Source organism: Ascidiella aspersa, chromosome 3, assembly GCF_963924565.1.
Source record: "Ascidiella aspersa chromosome 3, kaAscAspe10.2, whole genome shotgun sequence".
NCBI classification, from domain to species: Eukaryota; Metazoa; Chordata; class Ascidiacea; order Phlebobranchia; family Ascidiidae; genus Ascidiella; species Ascidiella aspersa.
The window spans coordinates 38,114,142-38,129,249 of NC_139449.1; the positions used below are offsets into that span (position 1 = coordinate 38,114,142).

The 15,108-nt window shown below is 35.9% G+C and overlaps 1 protein-coding gene across 1 annotated transcript in view; it reads right to left on the bottom strand.

Annotated features, from left to right (window-relative positions):
• LOC146162867 (unconventional myosin-X-like) overlaps window positions 1–13,423 on the bottom strand; it is a 50,063-nt gene extending 36,640 nt beyond the window's left edge. Inside the window, exons 1-4 of the mRNA XM_083385899.1 lie at window positions 13,307–13,423; window positions 10,823–10,930; window positions 4,019–4,177; window positions 2,509–2,696 (exon numbers count right to left, since the gene is read on the bottom strand). Of these exons, the coding sequence (XP_083242025.1) occupies window positions 2,509–2,696; window positions 4,019–4,177; window positions 10,823–10,930; window positions 13,307–13,333 (482 nt within the window). The 5' untranslated portion in view covers window positions 13,334–13,423. The remainder of the gene's footprint in view (window positions 1–2,508; window positions 2,697–4,018; window positions 4,178–10,822; window positions 10,931–13,306) is intronic.
• Window positions 13,424–15,108: the final 1,685 nt, after the last annotated feature.

Sequence of the window (15,108 nt, forward strand, 5' to 3'; positions counted from 1 at the left end):
TCCAAACAATTCCAGCGAAGAAACTGGTTCGAGATAAAAAATTAAATTTTTGTGTAAATGCATCAAATGCATTTGTGTTTTTGGAAATATTAGGTAATGTAGGCCCACCAAGGGATAGGAAGGCTACAGGGAAGTACTATGTCCAACTCCCTCAAACTAAACCGACCAAAATACCCCGCGTCTAAAAAGAATATGTACACGGCTCCTATGTCGCACTGGATATGTTAAAAATAGAAATCACCTTGACCCTTGCAAGATAAATGTCGACCTTAATTCCTGATCAGTAACAGCAAAATAATCTAGCAAAGCTAGCAATTCAGGTCAGACACATTAACCAGATCTTAAAAGATATATATATATTTCGCCAACTAAGGCATCGTCAGTATATCTGAATAAAAACATATAGCTATACTGTTGCGTAAACAACACTCATTAAAGGTATTTGAAAGAGCAATTGAGACATAACCCTTGCTATTCCATCAGTATTTTTAGTGAAATTTAGCCCAAACAATTCCAGCACGTTAACTAATTAATTATAGGATCCAAGATAAACGATAAATAATAACTGAAGCACTGTGTGTTTTAAATGCACGCACGCAGATGGAACGAATGCTATATTCGCTAATCATTGATCACAAGTAGTATTACTTTTACGTTAAAAGTACAGAAGGGAAGCAGTACATAAAGTTTTTTTAGATTTATCAGGATAGTTGTTTTCTAGCAGCTGTCTAGATTTTATCGATGCATTTTTGCCATGCAAGCATAATATGTTGGCAGTGTTTAATACCTGCAACGAAACGTAGTATTTTAATTATCGATTATCTTGAACTGAACCTTGCTTCATTCGCATCGACCCATTGTTCCCATTGTTGGTTCAAAATGCCGACAATGACGTAACAATGCGGTCGTGCAACGGGTTCGTGTTGCACCGAGAATGACTGACAACAATGGGCTTCGCGCGTTCTCGGGAATAAGCGAGCGGCAATGTTTGGCACCTAACATAATAACTGAATTACCTCAAATATTGCAAAATTAAACAGTGTGGTAACACTCCATGTTAAAAAAGCTTTAGTCACATTTGCAAAAAAAAAATTAAGTTTTGCAAAGTCCAGGTCAAATCATTTGCAAAATAACTTAATTCCAAATCAACTCATTTGCAAAATATTTAACAAGTTAACACCAAGTCAAGTCATTTAAAATGTTCAATTATTTATCAAAATGGTAAACTCAACTGATCCTGAGTGATATTTTAATTGACAAAAAATAAAAACGTAACAATTAGCGAAATTGTTTCACAAGCACAAATCAGGATAAAAAAGCTCTGGAGTAACAAATTCTTTAGTTTACACAAACAACTCAACTTAACCTTAATGCCCTGAGCCTACCTTGAAACATCACATTGACAAATAAAAAAAATGCGGTTAAACACAAAATCGCCGAAGGGAAATGTGAGCGAAGGGTCAACCCAGATTCACCTGAAGCTTAAATGCGGCGCCATTTGGAATCAGGAAGCGAGAAACAACAGCTCGGCTGGAATTAGGCCAACATTTCGCCACACAACGCTCTGCACTGGATTCGACATTAACTGGGTTACAAGGGGTCGCAACTGAGTGGCTCATTCTTTTATTTTTTTAAGAAAGCAGTGTTTGCTGCGAATCTGCAGAAAAAATAGGGCAAGGGCATGCCATGAAGATATTTGTCCCAAATAATATCAAACATTTTCACCATATTTAAGACAGAAAGAGAAGGGCAATAAATCTAACTGAGGGGAAACTCCAAGAGAACATTAAATATGGAAAAGCCCCGATATTTTGCAAGCACTTAATTTTTTTTTTGGAAGGCTCGATCCGTAACAATAGTCAACGGGTAACTAGTCGGCAAAAGGTGCTGGACTTAAATGTCTAACCAGTTTAAAGTTGACACTTACCCCAGTAAGTGGCGAGAGCATCCAAGAACAAGTAACATTTGCAAGCTAAGGTCAGAGGAAGTATGCTTATTAGCTCTTCGAGTATTCAAATGCTATTTATTTACCTAATAAACGCTCTATATAACCATTTATGTAAATAGCGCTATTATAGAACATCTTGCTAAATCGCCTAAGTTTGGGATAGTTTTAAAGGACTGGAGGTAGCTCTGTTGAACACCAAAATGTGTTGTAATTTCACAGTATTTCGCACAGCTGTGCTTATTCAGGTGAAGTAAGACCTTAATAAACATTTTAATGCAATTAATTATGAAATAGTGCCACCTGTTTTCCAGATTTTCGATGCTAATCCATATCGAGATGCTTCATGAGAGTGCAATCGCTCTATTCAATACCATAACTAATCTCAGACGATGCTTAGTACCTCGTGAGACTGCTATAATCGATACCAATTATTATCTCAGTGGGTGTCACATCATAGGCATAAAATCGCTCTTTTCGATAACAGTTGTTATCTCGGTAAATGTGGTATGTTACAAGCAAGAGATCTTTCTATTCGACACCATATGTTATCTCAGTGTTACCTTATAAGCACGCATTGGTTCTCAGCCCTCTTCCACATGCATGTGTAGCACTCATTGGATATAGCAAACACGTGGGGGGGTTCCTCCCCCAAATCTTTGTCTTTGTACTTTTTGAGAACTTCTTCAGCATAAAGATCGTGTAATCGCTTGTAAGGGTTCACGGAGATCAAGATCGAGCCTATGTAAGTCTGAAATCAATAAAAATAAGTTTTAAAGCTATTTTTTCAGGTGCGTTGGGGGCGGGCATTTAAACTAGGAATGTCGGATAATGTTGGTCTTCTAACTTGAAAGGTAAATTCATATAAAAGTGGTAGATTACCAGCTGGTGATAACTTGAACTTTTTATTTAGGCGCCTATACCGGGAGTAAATGATACGGCGGGCCCGTGATTCGTGTTCCTATAGAACTATTATTATCGATTTTGACCAAAAAATTTCAGCCAAATATTTGGAAGTAACCCTTAAAACACGTTGATAATATTGCATACATTTTAGAAAATAGTCAAGTAACCAAACGAAAACCGTTGATATTTCACAGTTTTTACTAGTATTTTTAAATAAAATTCTTACATAAAAAAAGGGTTGATATCCTGTTGCATGGGAAAATGTTTCCTTTATTTACGGTAATACAAAAACAAAGTCTTTATCGCTCAGCTGGCGAGTTATCAGTTAACAGAAGCCCACCCGGATAGTTCCCACATAGAGATGCTATGTTTAAACACTGGCCATTGCCAAATGTAAACAACGCTTGGAGTTCAATCTGATATAATGACCGAAGATCACTTCTTGTGATTTGAGCAAAATATAGCACCACTAAATTTAGCTTGAAATGACGTTTTAAAACTGATTCAATTTGTTCAACAACTGGCCATTTCGAACTGTAAACAACGGTTGGAACAAGCTTGTACATCTGGTAAGTATCCTTTAGAATCACTACTTGGTGATTTTAACAAGATGTAGCTAAATTTAGCCTGGATTGAAGTCTAATTGTAAACCAAGTCATAAAGCAGGTTGCACTATCAATAGATAGAAATCGCTCTTCTGGTGTATGGATAAGGCGTTTGACTTCGAAATAGAACATTGGGGGTCGGAGTCCCCTGTCTTCACTTACACCAGAAAAGCGATTTCTATCTATTGATATGTTGCCTGGCGGATCAAATTCTATTTTTTAGATTGGACTATAGTTTAATGCAGACTTGCGTCAGAACGCTTTCAAACAGTCACCAGATCTAGCATTTGTATGGTCATTTGGGTATGACGTCATAAAAATACCTGGCGCCACCAAACATGTTGTCAGTTAAATTCTCGCTTAAGAAAGGGGATAAAAATCGTTGTGAGCCCTAGGAAGGAAACATGACTTCTGAAGAATTGAGAACCACTGGACAACAACACCTTATATAGAGGGTAATCAGGTGGCACTATTTAAGACAAATTGTATTGAATTCTCGACAAGCTTTCGTACAACCGTGCTTCATCAGGTGAAAACCTTATAAATGTCTACAGATACTCACGTATATATCGTTGGACTGGTATCTTGTGTTGAGGTTGCAAAGTATTGAAGCTTGATTGAGTTCCGACATCTTGGCCATGTCTTGCACACCTTCTAGCAGCAGACCTGACATTGGCTTAACCTCTGAACCCGTGACCTCTGACACCCACATCCGACGCTCCTGTGTGACATAACAATAAAATATCATGGTATATGTGCTATAATGACTACAGTCATTCCGCCGGTTCGCACCGGTTCTATAGAATCGTCTTACGAAATTTTATGAGATCAGCGAACCGGTTAGCATTACTGGTTACTGTCAATGGATTTTTGCATCTTATTCCATATGTGCTATAATCACTACAGTGTATAAATTCCACAATTTTTATTCAGCAAAATATATATATTTGTTTATTTGTGTAAATAGTTGCCAGCTGTGTTTGAAAAACAGTTTCTATGTTTAAGTGATTCTAAGCAAGAATCTTTTTAAACATTTTATTGCTTTTAGCAGATTACCTACGTAGAAAATCGTTAAAGCTGCCACAATACAAGTAAATGTTCAATCGTCCTAAATAATATTTAATGAAATCAGGTCTTAGACCAGGTTTCTGTTGGCCCCGGAAAGTGGAATTCATGATCTTATAAAATTTAAACTTCAAAAAACATAAGGTAAAAATTAAAGAGAAAATAGTGCAGACCAATCAAATGGGCATTGTTTGAAAGTTTCCAATACAACAATCCCCATTATCAACGTCACAACAGCTGTGATTTGTTGTGGTAAGGAGTATTTATAGTTAAAGTAAAAAAGTTATTAAAGTTTATAAACAGAAGCCACAATGTTTGAACATTTTGTACAAAACCAAAATATGTAATAATGGTTTAAAACATGAGCTTGGCTTAAGTTTAACTTTTACCCAGCCTAACATTACGCCCTAGTATCTCAAATGACTTTGAATCACGTTGTCCGTCATGTTTAACCTTTATGTGCAGAACGTGTTCCGGAGATAGTTGCATTTCACGTGCAAATAAATAAGATTGATTGACAAACCAGAAATTTAATGATCAGAGTGAAACAACACTGGATCGCCCATAGATATTATGATAAACATAATACAAAATAAGGAGTTGTGCTAATAGAAATTAAATAAAATATTATGAAAATTGATTTGTGATGTCTTGATATTGTGTTTTGATTATTTTGGAGCACAGAGATGACGCCCCTTAATATTTTGGAGCATAATGGTTGGAGGTTGTAAAGTAAGACGTAATAAGAATATCAAAGCGCATACAGAAGTAGGTAGCATTTTGTGAACGTTAATTAAATCTTAATTTATTTTCAACTTAGTGAGAAATCACTGTAGAAATTAAATAAAATTAAATAATTTGATTAGTGATGTTCTAATATTGTATTTTAAGTTTATTTTTTTCAATAATAGTCTCTAATTTTTAATTTCATAATATGAGATCTCCCCTAAACATACACTTTGCAGGCGACAAAAATATTGAAATTTAATCAAAACTTCACAGTAATATTAGTAAAAATTAAAGTAGTTTGCCCTAATAATATATTCGTTATCACATAAGTTGGATTTTTAAAAACTAGTTTTGTCCACACGGTTTGCAAAAAACTTCTTAAATCTTCCATTGGCGTAACACCAATTTTCCTTTCAGGTATCAAAGATACGAAATAATTGTTGAGTAAAAATTAAAGACAATAATAGAAAATTTCAATGTGATGAGTAATGTATTAGTTTTCTAATAAGTTATATAAAAACACGACTTTGACACACGATTTGAAAAAGCCTGCATTGATCTTCAGCGATCTTTCCTTCAGTTCGTTAAATATCAGCAATGAAAATTAAATAAATCATCATAAAAATTTGAGACAATGTTGGGAACTTTCGATATGTGAAGTTTTAGAAAAGGGTATTTGTTCTCCCATAAATTGAAAATGTAACCAAAAGCCTGAATAACCTTACCTCGGCGTACCACAATCCTTCCTTTCGCCTTTAAAGGTTCGCGTTATTTTGCAAAAGGTGAAATTCCCCGGTTTCACCACGTGGCCAATATTTTCTCAGAAGGCCTTATTTTCTGTTTTCTTGAAAAATCCGGGCAACATTTGGACTAAGTTCGGCGCCAGACCAAAATTTAAGCGAGTTAGCTTCGTTCCCGGTAAAACAATCAGCCCTTTAATTTTCGAACAACTTTGTTTGATGATTGATTGTTGCGTCACACGCAAGACAAAGGGCAAATGTAAGCTAAAGGTTTAAAAGTAAACAAGTGAAAGAAAGACTTTTTGGGTTTTTCAATGGACTTTATTTTAAGTAAATAACAGTAACAACGAATATTGCGCCAAAAACAACGGAGCTTTATTGAATCTATCATGCCTTCAGGTGTAAATTACAAAGCAGCTGGTGAAAACTGGAAACTATTACAATTTTATTCAAATATATGTTTTAAAGCAAACCGTGAGTACGATGTTATTAGAATTTAGCCTTCTGGCGGTGGGATTTTTAGTAAATAACAGTCGCAATGAAGTATGCGACAAAACACTGAAACTTGATTGAACCCACCATGGCTAAGCTGTCAATTGCCAAAAGGATGAAAACGTCAAAATAAGGCATTTTCAGCCCAATATTTACACCAAATGCACCCTTGATTGTAATATTAGTGAGCAAAGTTTGTTAGACTGGGTTGCGACAGTATGTTACTTAACTAGATCCATCAAATATTTGTTAATAACCATACTTTGGAGAAAAAACATTTGCATTGCCACATTTTCACCTAAATATTCACAAAAAAAGAAGCCCTTGATTATAACATTATGTTCCAGGACTTTAAATTTGTTATAATAATATTCCACTATTTCCACTGTTAGCCGGGTGCGACAGTGAACGCCATAAAGTCGAAAGCCTTTTGCTAAACGAGTAAATATTGGCGCAGACTGACCGACAACATTATGCGCTAGTATAGTACCACGCAAGCATGACGAATAACTGCTAGCACAGGTAAAGCGTGGGTTGTTCTCCGACCATTGAAATACGAGTGGATATAAGTGTCTGGCTTGTCGCGTCAAAACAGTCTGGCTTGCATTAATAGCAGTTGTATAGAGTTAGGGGTGGGTAGGTAATGCTAATATTGCTTTGATTTGTGAAATCATCGCACTCTGATAAATACCCGGTGTTTGTACGGAATGTACACTCATAACAAGTTGATGATTTGCACCACATCAAAAGCCTTTAAGTTGCACGTTTTTAAATGGGAACCCAAACTTTGGTGACATTTGGAGTCTTACTTTTTGATCAAGGGTCACGAGGGTTGGGGTTGACCCCATTTTACCCAGTGACGTAACAGAAAGGGGGTTTACCTGCTAATATTCAAGTAAGCCGCACTTGTCTAGCCAATGTGTAAAACTAATAAGGTCGTATTGCTTGGATGAAACAAAAATCGTTGGTTTTATAATCTCTGTATTTGCGATTTATGATTTAATGTTTTGATTAGATTTGTATTAATTAGCATACATCGTTAATTTCGTTAAGAACACAATTGTGGAGTGGCTTTACACTTTGTTAGCGCAATTTTAAAATGTTGGCTCTATATGTTGAAACGATTCAGGAAAAATACGTAGAAAAAATATCAAAAGACGTGCATTGTTTAGTGCCTTGACATTAAATGAAAGTCATTAAACTTTGATTTGAAACGCTAGGACAAAATTTCCAACATAATTTGTCTTACAACCAAGTTAGTTTGATTTCCAACATATTCTTTATATGAGCTTTTATATACATCTCAATACTCTATTTGTTCACTCTTAAATTAAGATGACCTAAATAGCAGTAGCACATTATCGTAAATTCGGGATACGTTGCCCCAAGGACCAATATGACCAAATAAACGTATATGTTTTACAGTTACTGTGTGTCTTTAACTTTCTATTTATATCATAGGCGTCAATATTGGAACATTTACGTTTTAATTTAAAATGCAATGCGATTTAAACACAACTGACGTGTTTAATTTATTTAGTCTGTCTATTCACCTGCTTCGATTATTCAACAGTATGTTTGTTAACGTGTTTCAATTGAAAATACCTGAACAGCACGAAGCCATTGCGCCAATAAGGCGCCTAAGAAGCCATACTACCCATATGACCCCAACATTCAACACGTATGTGCGATTGTGCGTATGTTTTATAGTGCGCCTTATTCCTTGCATTGACTTAAGACACAGCTCTGCACTCGCATGCATTGAAGGCAGATTTTTCAAACCAACGGGATGTCTTTATTGACGTCACAATAAAATAACCTTTACCCGCTATGACATCATAGTAGTTGCGCGTGTGCTAAACGTGACGCTCACATCCGCTTCGATGGTTCTGGGAGCAAATTGTTTGGAGACTTTTTCGGAAAAACTGGAGTTGTAACCATTATCTTGTAGTATGAAGTAGATTGCATGGAAATGTGTATAAACCCCCTTACTATCTCGGTGTATATTTTCTGTGTGTTGTCCTATAGGTAATATGTAGAGATTTAAAGCCAAGTTTTTATAGTTGAATACTTTTTAACGTGAACAACATTTCCAAAACGCAAAATATTGCCACTTACCAGTTTTTAATTGGATACCCTGGAAACAGTTTTAAACCAGTCGTACAATGTGGAAAATTCGTAATGTGTTTTTCACATGATTAGAAGCAAAAACTTCTACTGCGTACAAAAAGCAATCAGGGCAAAAAGTTACCAAAATCCAGTGGGTAGTGCCGACGCACAGACCTGAAGTCCTTCTTTATAACTAAAACACTTGGCCCTGATTCGACGTTTTAACGTTTTAGAATAAAGGTATTGGAATAGATTTGTTCAGAGCTTACTTTCAACTTATTTAAACATTCTAAGCCACACTATCAAGGCACAAATGGTTTTAATAAAAGCAGGTGATAAAAGGATTGCTTGATAATCAGGTGGCACTCTTTGACGACAAAATGTCTTATAATTAGGGCCCGCAAAAGTCAATAAAGGTAAAATTTCGAAGGACTTCGTCTGTCCACGAATAAAAGAATAAAGTTGTTTTCAGCACCTAGGGGACTGTTTCTAAGATGTTTATAGGTCAAAATAAACCTAAAATGTACAATAAAGTTAAAATTGGTTTTTGTGTTTCTCGAGAGTCATTTTTGTAAAAATCGTCGTGGAAGAATTGTAAATCAGGAACTGCGACACAATTAAACCGTATTAACCCACAAAAGCAGGCAAAGTATCACAATGCCCACTTGTATCAGCGGTAACTTTTTCCTATCAATAAAAAACTAAATATTTTACTAGACTTATTTTTTGCCGTGGTTTAGCTTAATTGCTTTAATAGCATAAACCACACAAAGAAATGACCAAAACGCAGTGGTTCGTCCTGACACTATATAAGGCTAAATTATCGCCTCATTTCGCATTTCCTCAAGTTAAGTTTGTATTGTAACACAAGGCAAGACATAACCCACTTGTGCGCTGTGTTTGTGCAGGAAGGCGGACGCCTCTTACCACGGAAGTTGGCCTTAATATGTAAACAAGACAGCTCAGCGCAATGTACAGGTGTCCTAGTTGTTACATAGCGATGCTTGGCTTGCTCGAGTAGTCATTACTGCGACCAAACTACGTGGCAACTAGTTGATACTTTTTAATATTTTTATCTAAAAATGTGGATTTGCTAATGCTAACACAAGGTGTGTGTGAAAATTTTAGATCTCTCACGTGAATATTAGATACTCTATGGGAACTTTGAAATCGAAAGACCATATGTTAAACTTGATCGAATATTAAAAACATAACCCGATTGATTTGGCCTACAAGCAATGGCTTATTTTGAAGAGTATGTCTTGTTGTTCATATCGTGAAAAAAACAGCGAGAAAGCTCGACAATTGGGTGTTAATATGACTGAATATTACTATTTATATGCATGAATAAATATGTGTTTTTTTCAAATATTTTTTGGTAAAACTTGGATTGCTGGATTGTTAAAGCCAATTAAAGGATTATATAAAAATTCTAGCTTATTAGCGGCACAACTTTCGGAGATATACCCAAAAACATCTAGGCGCTTCTATATTTGCCCACCATGCCCAGGTTGCTGCCTTCCATTCCCATTTCAGTCATATGTGACTGGTGAGCATTTTGTGCTGGGCTCTGCTGATATATATTGCTGGTAAGTAATAATTTATTGAAAGTTAGTCGCGTTATTCCAGGTTGCAATGCTGATTTAGGGATGTCGTGGTGCTTTAAGTGATGATGTCGCCAAATGTTGGGCACGATCTTGTTTTGCTGCCAGTTACTGCGTAGTGCAATGGTTCTTAAAAACGTTTGTTGGGGACCAAGCTATAGAAATTTTACTGATTTTCACGAAACCCTAATTATTCATTTGTTTGTTGAACATAATCGTATTTCATTTGCAATGGACACGAAACGGAATCACCTTTATCAAATTGAAACGACGCACAGTTTGACAACCTCCGGTGTGAAGGAACAATTTTGTTTGTTTTTTGTTTCGCGTGGACCACGGTAGGCCCAAATATTTGAAAAAAGGACAGCATAATTGACGTCATAATGCAAATGGACTTAACAAATCTTTGATTTCGGTCCAAAAAGTGTGAAAGTGGAATGAAGTCTAAACACAGTCAATGCAAAACCGTTCTATTTTTAATTAAACTGTTTTCTTTGAAAATGAAGAACTTCTTAAACATACACTAATATTTGAATTACGCCTTCATGGACCCCATAAAACTAGTTCTCGGACCCCCAGGGGGTCAATAGAACCCAGTTTAAGAACCTCAGCCCTAGTTCCACCCACCTCTCCATAGTCGCTCTTGTACACGACCTCGACCCCATCACATTGTTCAACAGCTGCTGGGATCCAATCATCTGCGTTGGAACCCTTCACCAGCCACACACGAGCCCCCTGCGGCGAAAAGTAAAGGGTGAAAATCAGGTTGTTTAGAAATTTAAATAACTGGTGCTTTTTCGAATCATGGGGGTTGGCCGAGAAAATCAAAAGGAAAAATCTTAAAAAACTAAACATAGAAAGTTTGAAAACCAGGTTGTATCAAAGTGCTTCCTTAAGAAACACGTAATTGGTTAAGAATTTGAATTTTTTGAATTTGAGAGTAAATAGATATTGTTTCTGCAGAAAAAAACGATTTTGTATGTTTCAGGCGCATCTTGCACCGCAATTAAAATGTGACTAATTCCGTAGCTTTTCTATGTTCACAATTATTAAATAAAAGTCAGGGTTGCTGTCCGGTAAATTAAGATGGGTTTGCTTGCACAGTTGTTATAACAAAATTAATTTAAGTTGAAAACTCACGCCAGCTATTCGGGGTAAGCAACAATTGACTACGTCACAATAAGCATTCATCTGTGCATCATTCAAAATGTTCGGGAACATATAAAACGTACTAAGGCAGTGTTTCCGAACATTTTGAGAGGTGCGCTAACCAGACTGCAAAATAAATAAACTTTTAATTAAAAATAACAACGTCATTAAGTTTAGACCATAACGTAAAAATGTAGTTACTTGTTGTTCACACAACGTTTCAGAACCGCAATTGGACATGTAAAACAACATGACTGACAACCATTTCAAAATGGCTTCATAACTGGTCGGGTTTAAAATGAGCCAATATTTTACGACACACCGCTGGACTTTGTATCTGCACAGCGTTAATTTGGGTCTGTATGTCTGCTGGCAGCAGTAGGTTGGGCTTTGATGCCATTCGCTTGGGAGTTCACCAGTTTCAAGGCACATTAACGACACGGGAATGGATTAGTTGGGAATTAAGCTGGGATTTTGTATTAACGAGGTTCCCTCAACCTTTTGGATCAAGCCTTTGTCATTTGATTCCCAGAGGGCAAACTTGTGCCAAAGTTTAAATAATCTGCCAGCGCTGAGATCGTATTATGTAGATTTTGAATGCGAGTTTAAATTAAAATTGATATTCTGATGATTACTTGGGACTGTGAGTTTATAAATTGCATTTTTGTTGTAAATCGTCCAACACTCCTTATTTTGTCTAATTTACAAAGCAGCAGTTGAAAAAACGCCTATATATTATTTTATACGCATAAAAAATCGTAGTTGTTGAATACGTAAGATTTTTTTAAACGAACCTATACACCCTATACACATTACCCTTATTTTCAAGGGAATGCTAGCTTTAGAACTCGTAATTTGCCAGTCTTTCTTAACTTAAATGGTAGACCAATTTAGCCCCTACTATACCAAAGATAATTGCGTTACAATTATTAAATTGTTGGGTAATAAATGCCTGAATAAACCGCTTTACTTCAACAGCAATGCAAATCCTCAAATCGTTCTCTGTCCAATGAAAGCGCTTCCCGCTCGAGCGTTCGCAAGTCGGCGCCGACACAAGTGACACATTATGACGTAACAGTCGAATCGCGTACTAGCGCGCGCGGCCGGTGGTAAGGAGAAAGTGGCTGCAGACAAGTGTTTCGGAACTGCCACAACCGGCTGGTGCTGGCGGGTTTTGAGGAACTCACTTAATGGAGGCTTTTCAGGGAATTGAAGTGATCGTTATTGAAACAAGTCGCTACTTGTAAAAAGGGAGTTTTCACATGTTTTATTGCTTAAAATTATATTTAATGACCCAGGTTTATGATAAAATCTATATTTTTTTGCCACTGAGACTTAAAACGATGATGTTTTCTTAGTTGAGCCGTATTTGTTTTATTCAATCACTGAAAACACTGTTGACAAAATCAAAATGTATTTAACTGCTGACAAGATTTCGCACAACTGTGCTTCATCAAGTCAGATTAAGAATTAAAAATTAAAATGCGCGAAGTAGAATCACAAGCGCGAGTGAAATGCGATAAGAAGTATATCCGGTGACATCGTTCTTATTTCAACAGTGCCGCTTCGCTTGAAAAACCTACGGACAGATTTTAAAGAAGAAGATTTTCTATTATACCTTTTTACCACATAAGTTGTACACCCGGTCGAGGCAAACTTTTCGCGATAATTGTGTAATTTGATAATTGCATTGTGCTTTCATAACCCAACAATGAACCAATGATTCCGGTGAATCAAGTACTTTTTGTAGCAAATCTACTTTAATTTATACACTATATTTCTTTTACAAGCGTTTTACAAGTGTTTTATATCGTCGTAATATTGACTTTGAAAAGCACTTTATAGTCAAGCTGTGAACATTATAAAACCATAAATCGAATTGCAATATATTAACGCGCATGTTCCCAGAATATCTAAGTTGCTGATCACAAGACAATCCCACGCTCATTTCGTCATAATTACCACAGTTGTGACGTCAGATTCCGCCATCTTGTTTGGTTCCAGAAGTTTATTCCGATAAACGACTCGACAAATATTCCAGCATTTGCACGAAACGAGTTAATCATACAGTTGACATATTCATACGCTGTGGGTGAAAAATATAAGGGTTTAGTTCAGTAGTGGGGACCTACGGTCTGCTTGAGTGTTTAATCGAGCCTGTGCACAAAAGACAAAACCATCGCCATAAAAATATAGATTCTGTGGCCCGAACTATAACAACTACCACATATTAAACTAGTAAACTGGATTTTTCTATTTTTTTTTTCAAAATTTTTTTTTTTTTTTTTTTTTTGCAAAAAATGTCATACGATTCTTGTGGATTCTCTTGATTTAATTGTTCTTACAATTGTGACATTCCTAACATTGTAAATCTATTAAGTAGTTTTATTCTTCGTGCCAGTAATTAGGTTAGTGGTTTCTAACCTATTTGTCTTACGGCACCACAAATAGAATATAAGTAGTTCGGCACCCTTACTAGCGTTTTTCTTATTGGTGGACTGTGATGTCACAATAAACTAAAAACTATATACATCAAACCTGCACAAATTAAAAAGCTTCTTAATCTATTGCACTTTAATCGAACACAAACATTGTATCAAGAGGTTTGTAAATAGAGCAAATAATCCTGAATAATCCAAAATGTCTGTCTGCCTTAAGCATAGAAAGCATAAAATTTACATAGGACGTAAGTTTAAGTGCTAAATAATAAATAGGAGTCGTTTCAACACTAAACCAAAAATAGCTATACATGGCGAACAAAACACGACAGTTATTGATCGAGTCATTTCAATGTTCTCAACACGGAGATGTGAGTCACACAAGTGGATTGAGAAACCGGTAGATGTTAAGAAGTTGTAGCAAATATAAACTTAGTCACGCGCTTTTGTTATCGTTGCTTGAAACCTGATGCTTGTGTAACAGATTTAAGTAGAATTCCACAACAACAAAAACTATTTTTTACGGCATACAGAGTAAATGGTGGGCACAAATTGACGGCATTTAATCTCAGGTCTGTTGTTCACAATAGTTTTTTTTTCCATTACAGACCACTTTCGAAACGTTATTTAGCTTACAGACCTTTAAATAAACTTAGCCTAACCTTTAATCTTAATTAAAGTTTATTCCAAAAACACTTTGATTATACCGTAAAGCACTGTGTGAACAGAAATATCTCTTTCTTTCAAAATATAAATCAACCTTTCATTCTCTACTTCTGATTTAATGCTGAGAAAATACCTTGAGGAAAACTCTGCGGAATATGAAAGATGATTTATGCCTTTATCGAGTGGTTCTCGAACAACTTTTTTTCGCGTACCACTGAGACCTAAAAGATCAATTTACAAGAGCGCATAAACGTGTTTTTAAAGTAACTTTATACTAAAAAATATACCTTAACCTATATTTTTTATACACCGAAAGCTATCGCCTGCTGGCATCATTGATCGCAGATTCGGTGAGTCTGCAATGGCTTTCGGTGTACTAATTATACGTAAGACGTAATCGTTGGTCAAAAATCAGATTCAGAAGGGCTAGATCACAGGGGTTTCTTATATTTTTTGTTCATACTTCTCATTCAATGGTAAGGAAACACCAAGTAAAATTAACAGAAATATAAAACAACAACAATGCCAGACAATATGCAATATACAAGGTCTAGGGCTAAAAATAAAATATCAAATTACAAACCGCTAACATCTACGTGACCTCAAAATCGAGCCTAAACCACGATTTATTTCCACCCTCCTTCTAAACCACAAGTTGCT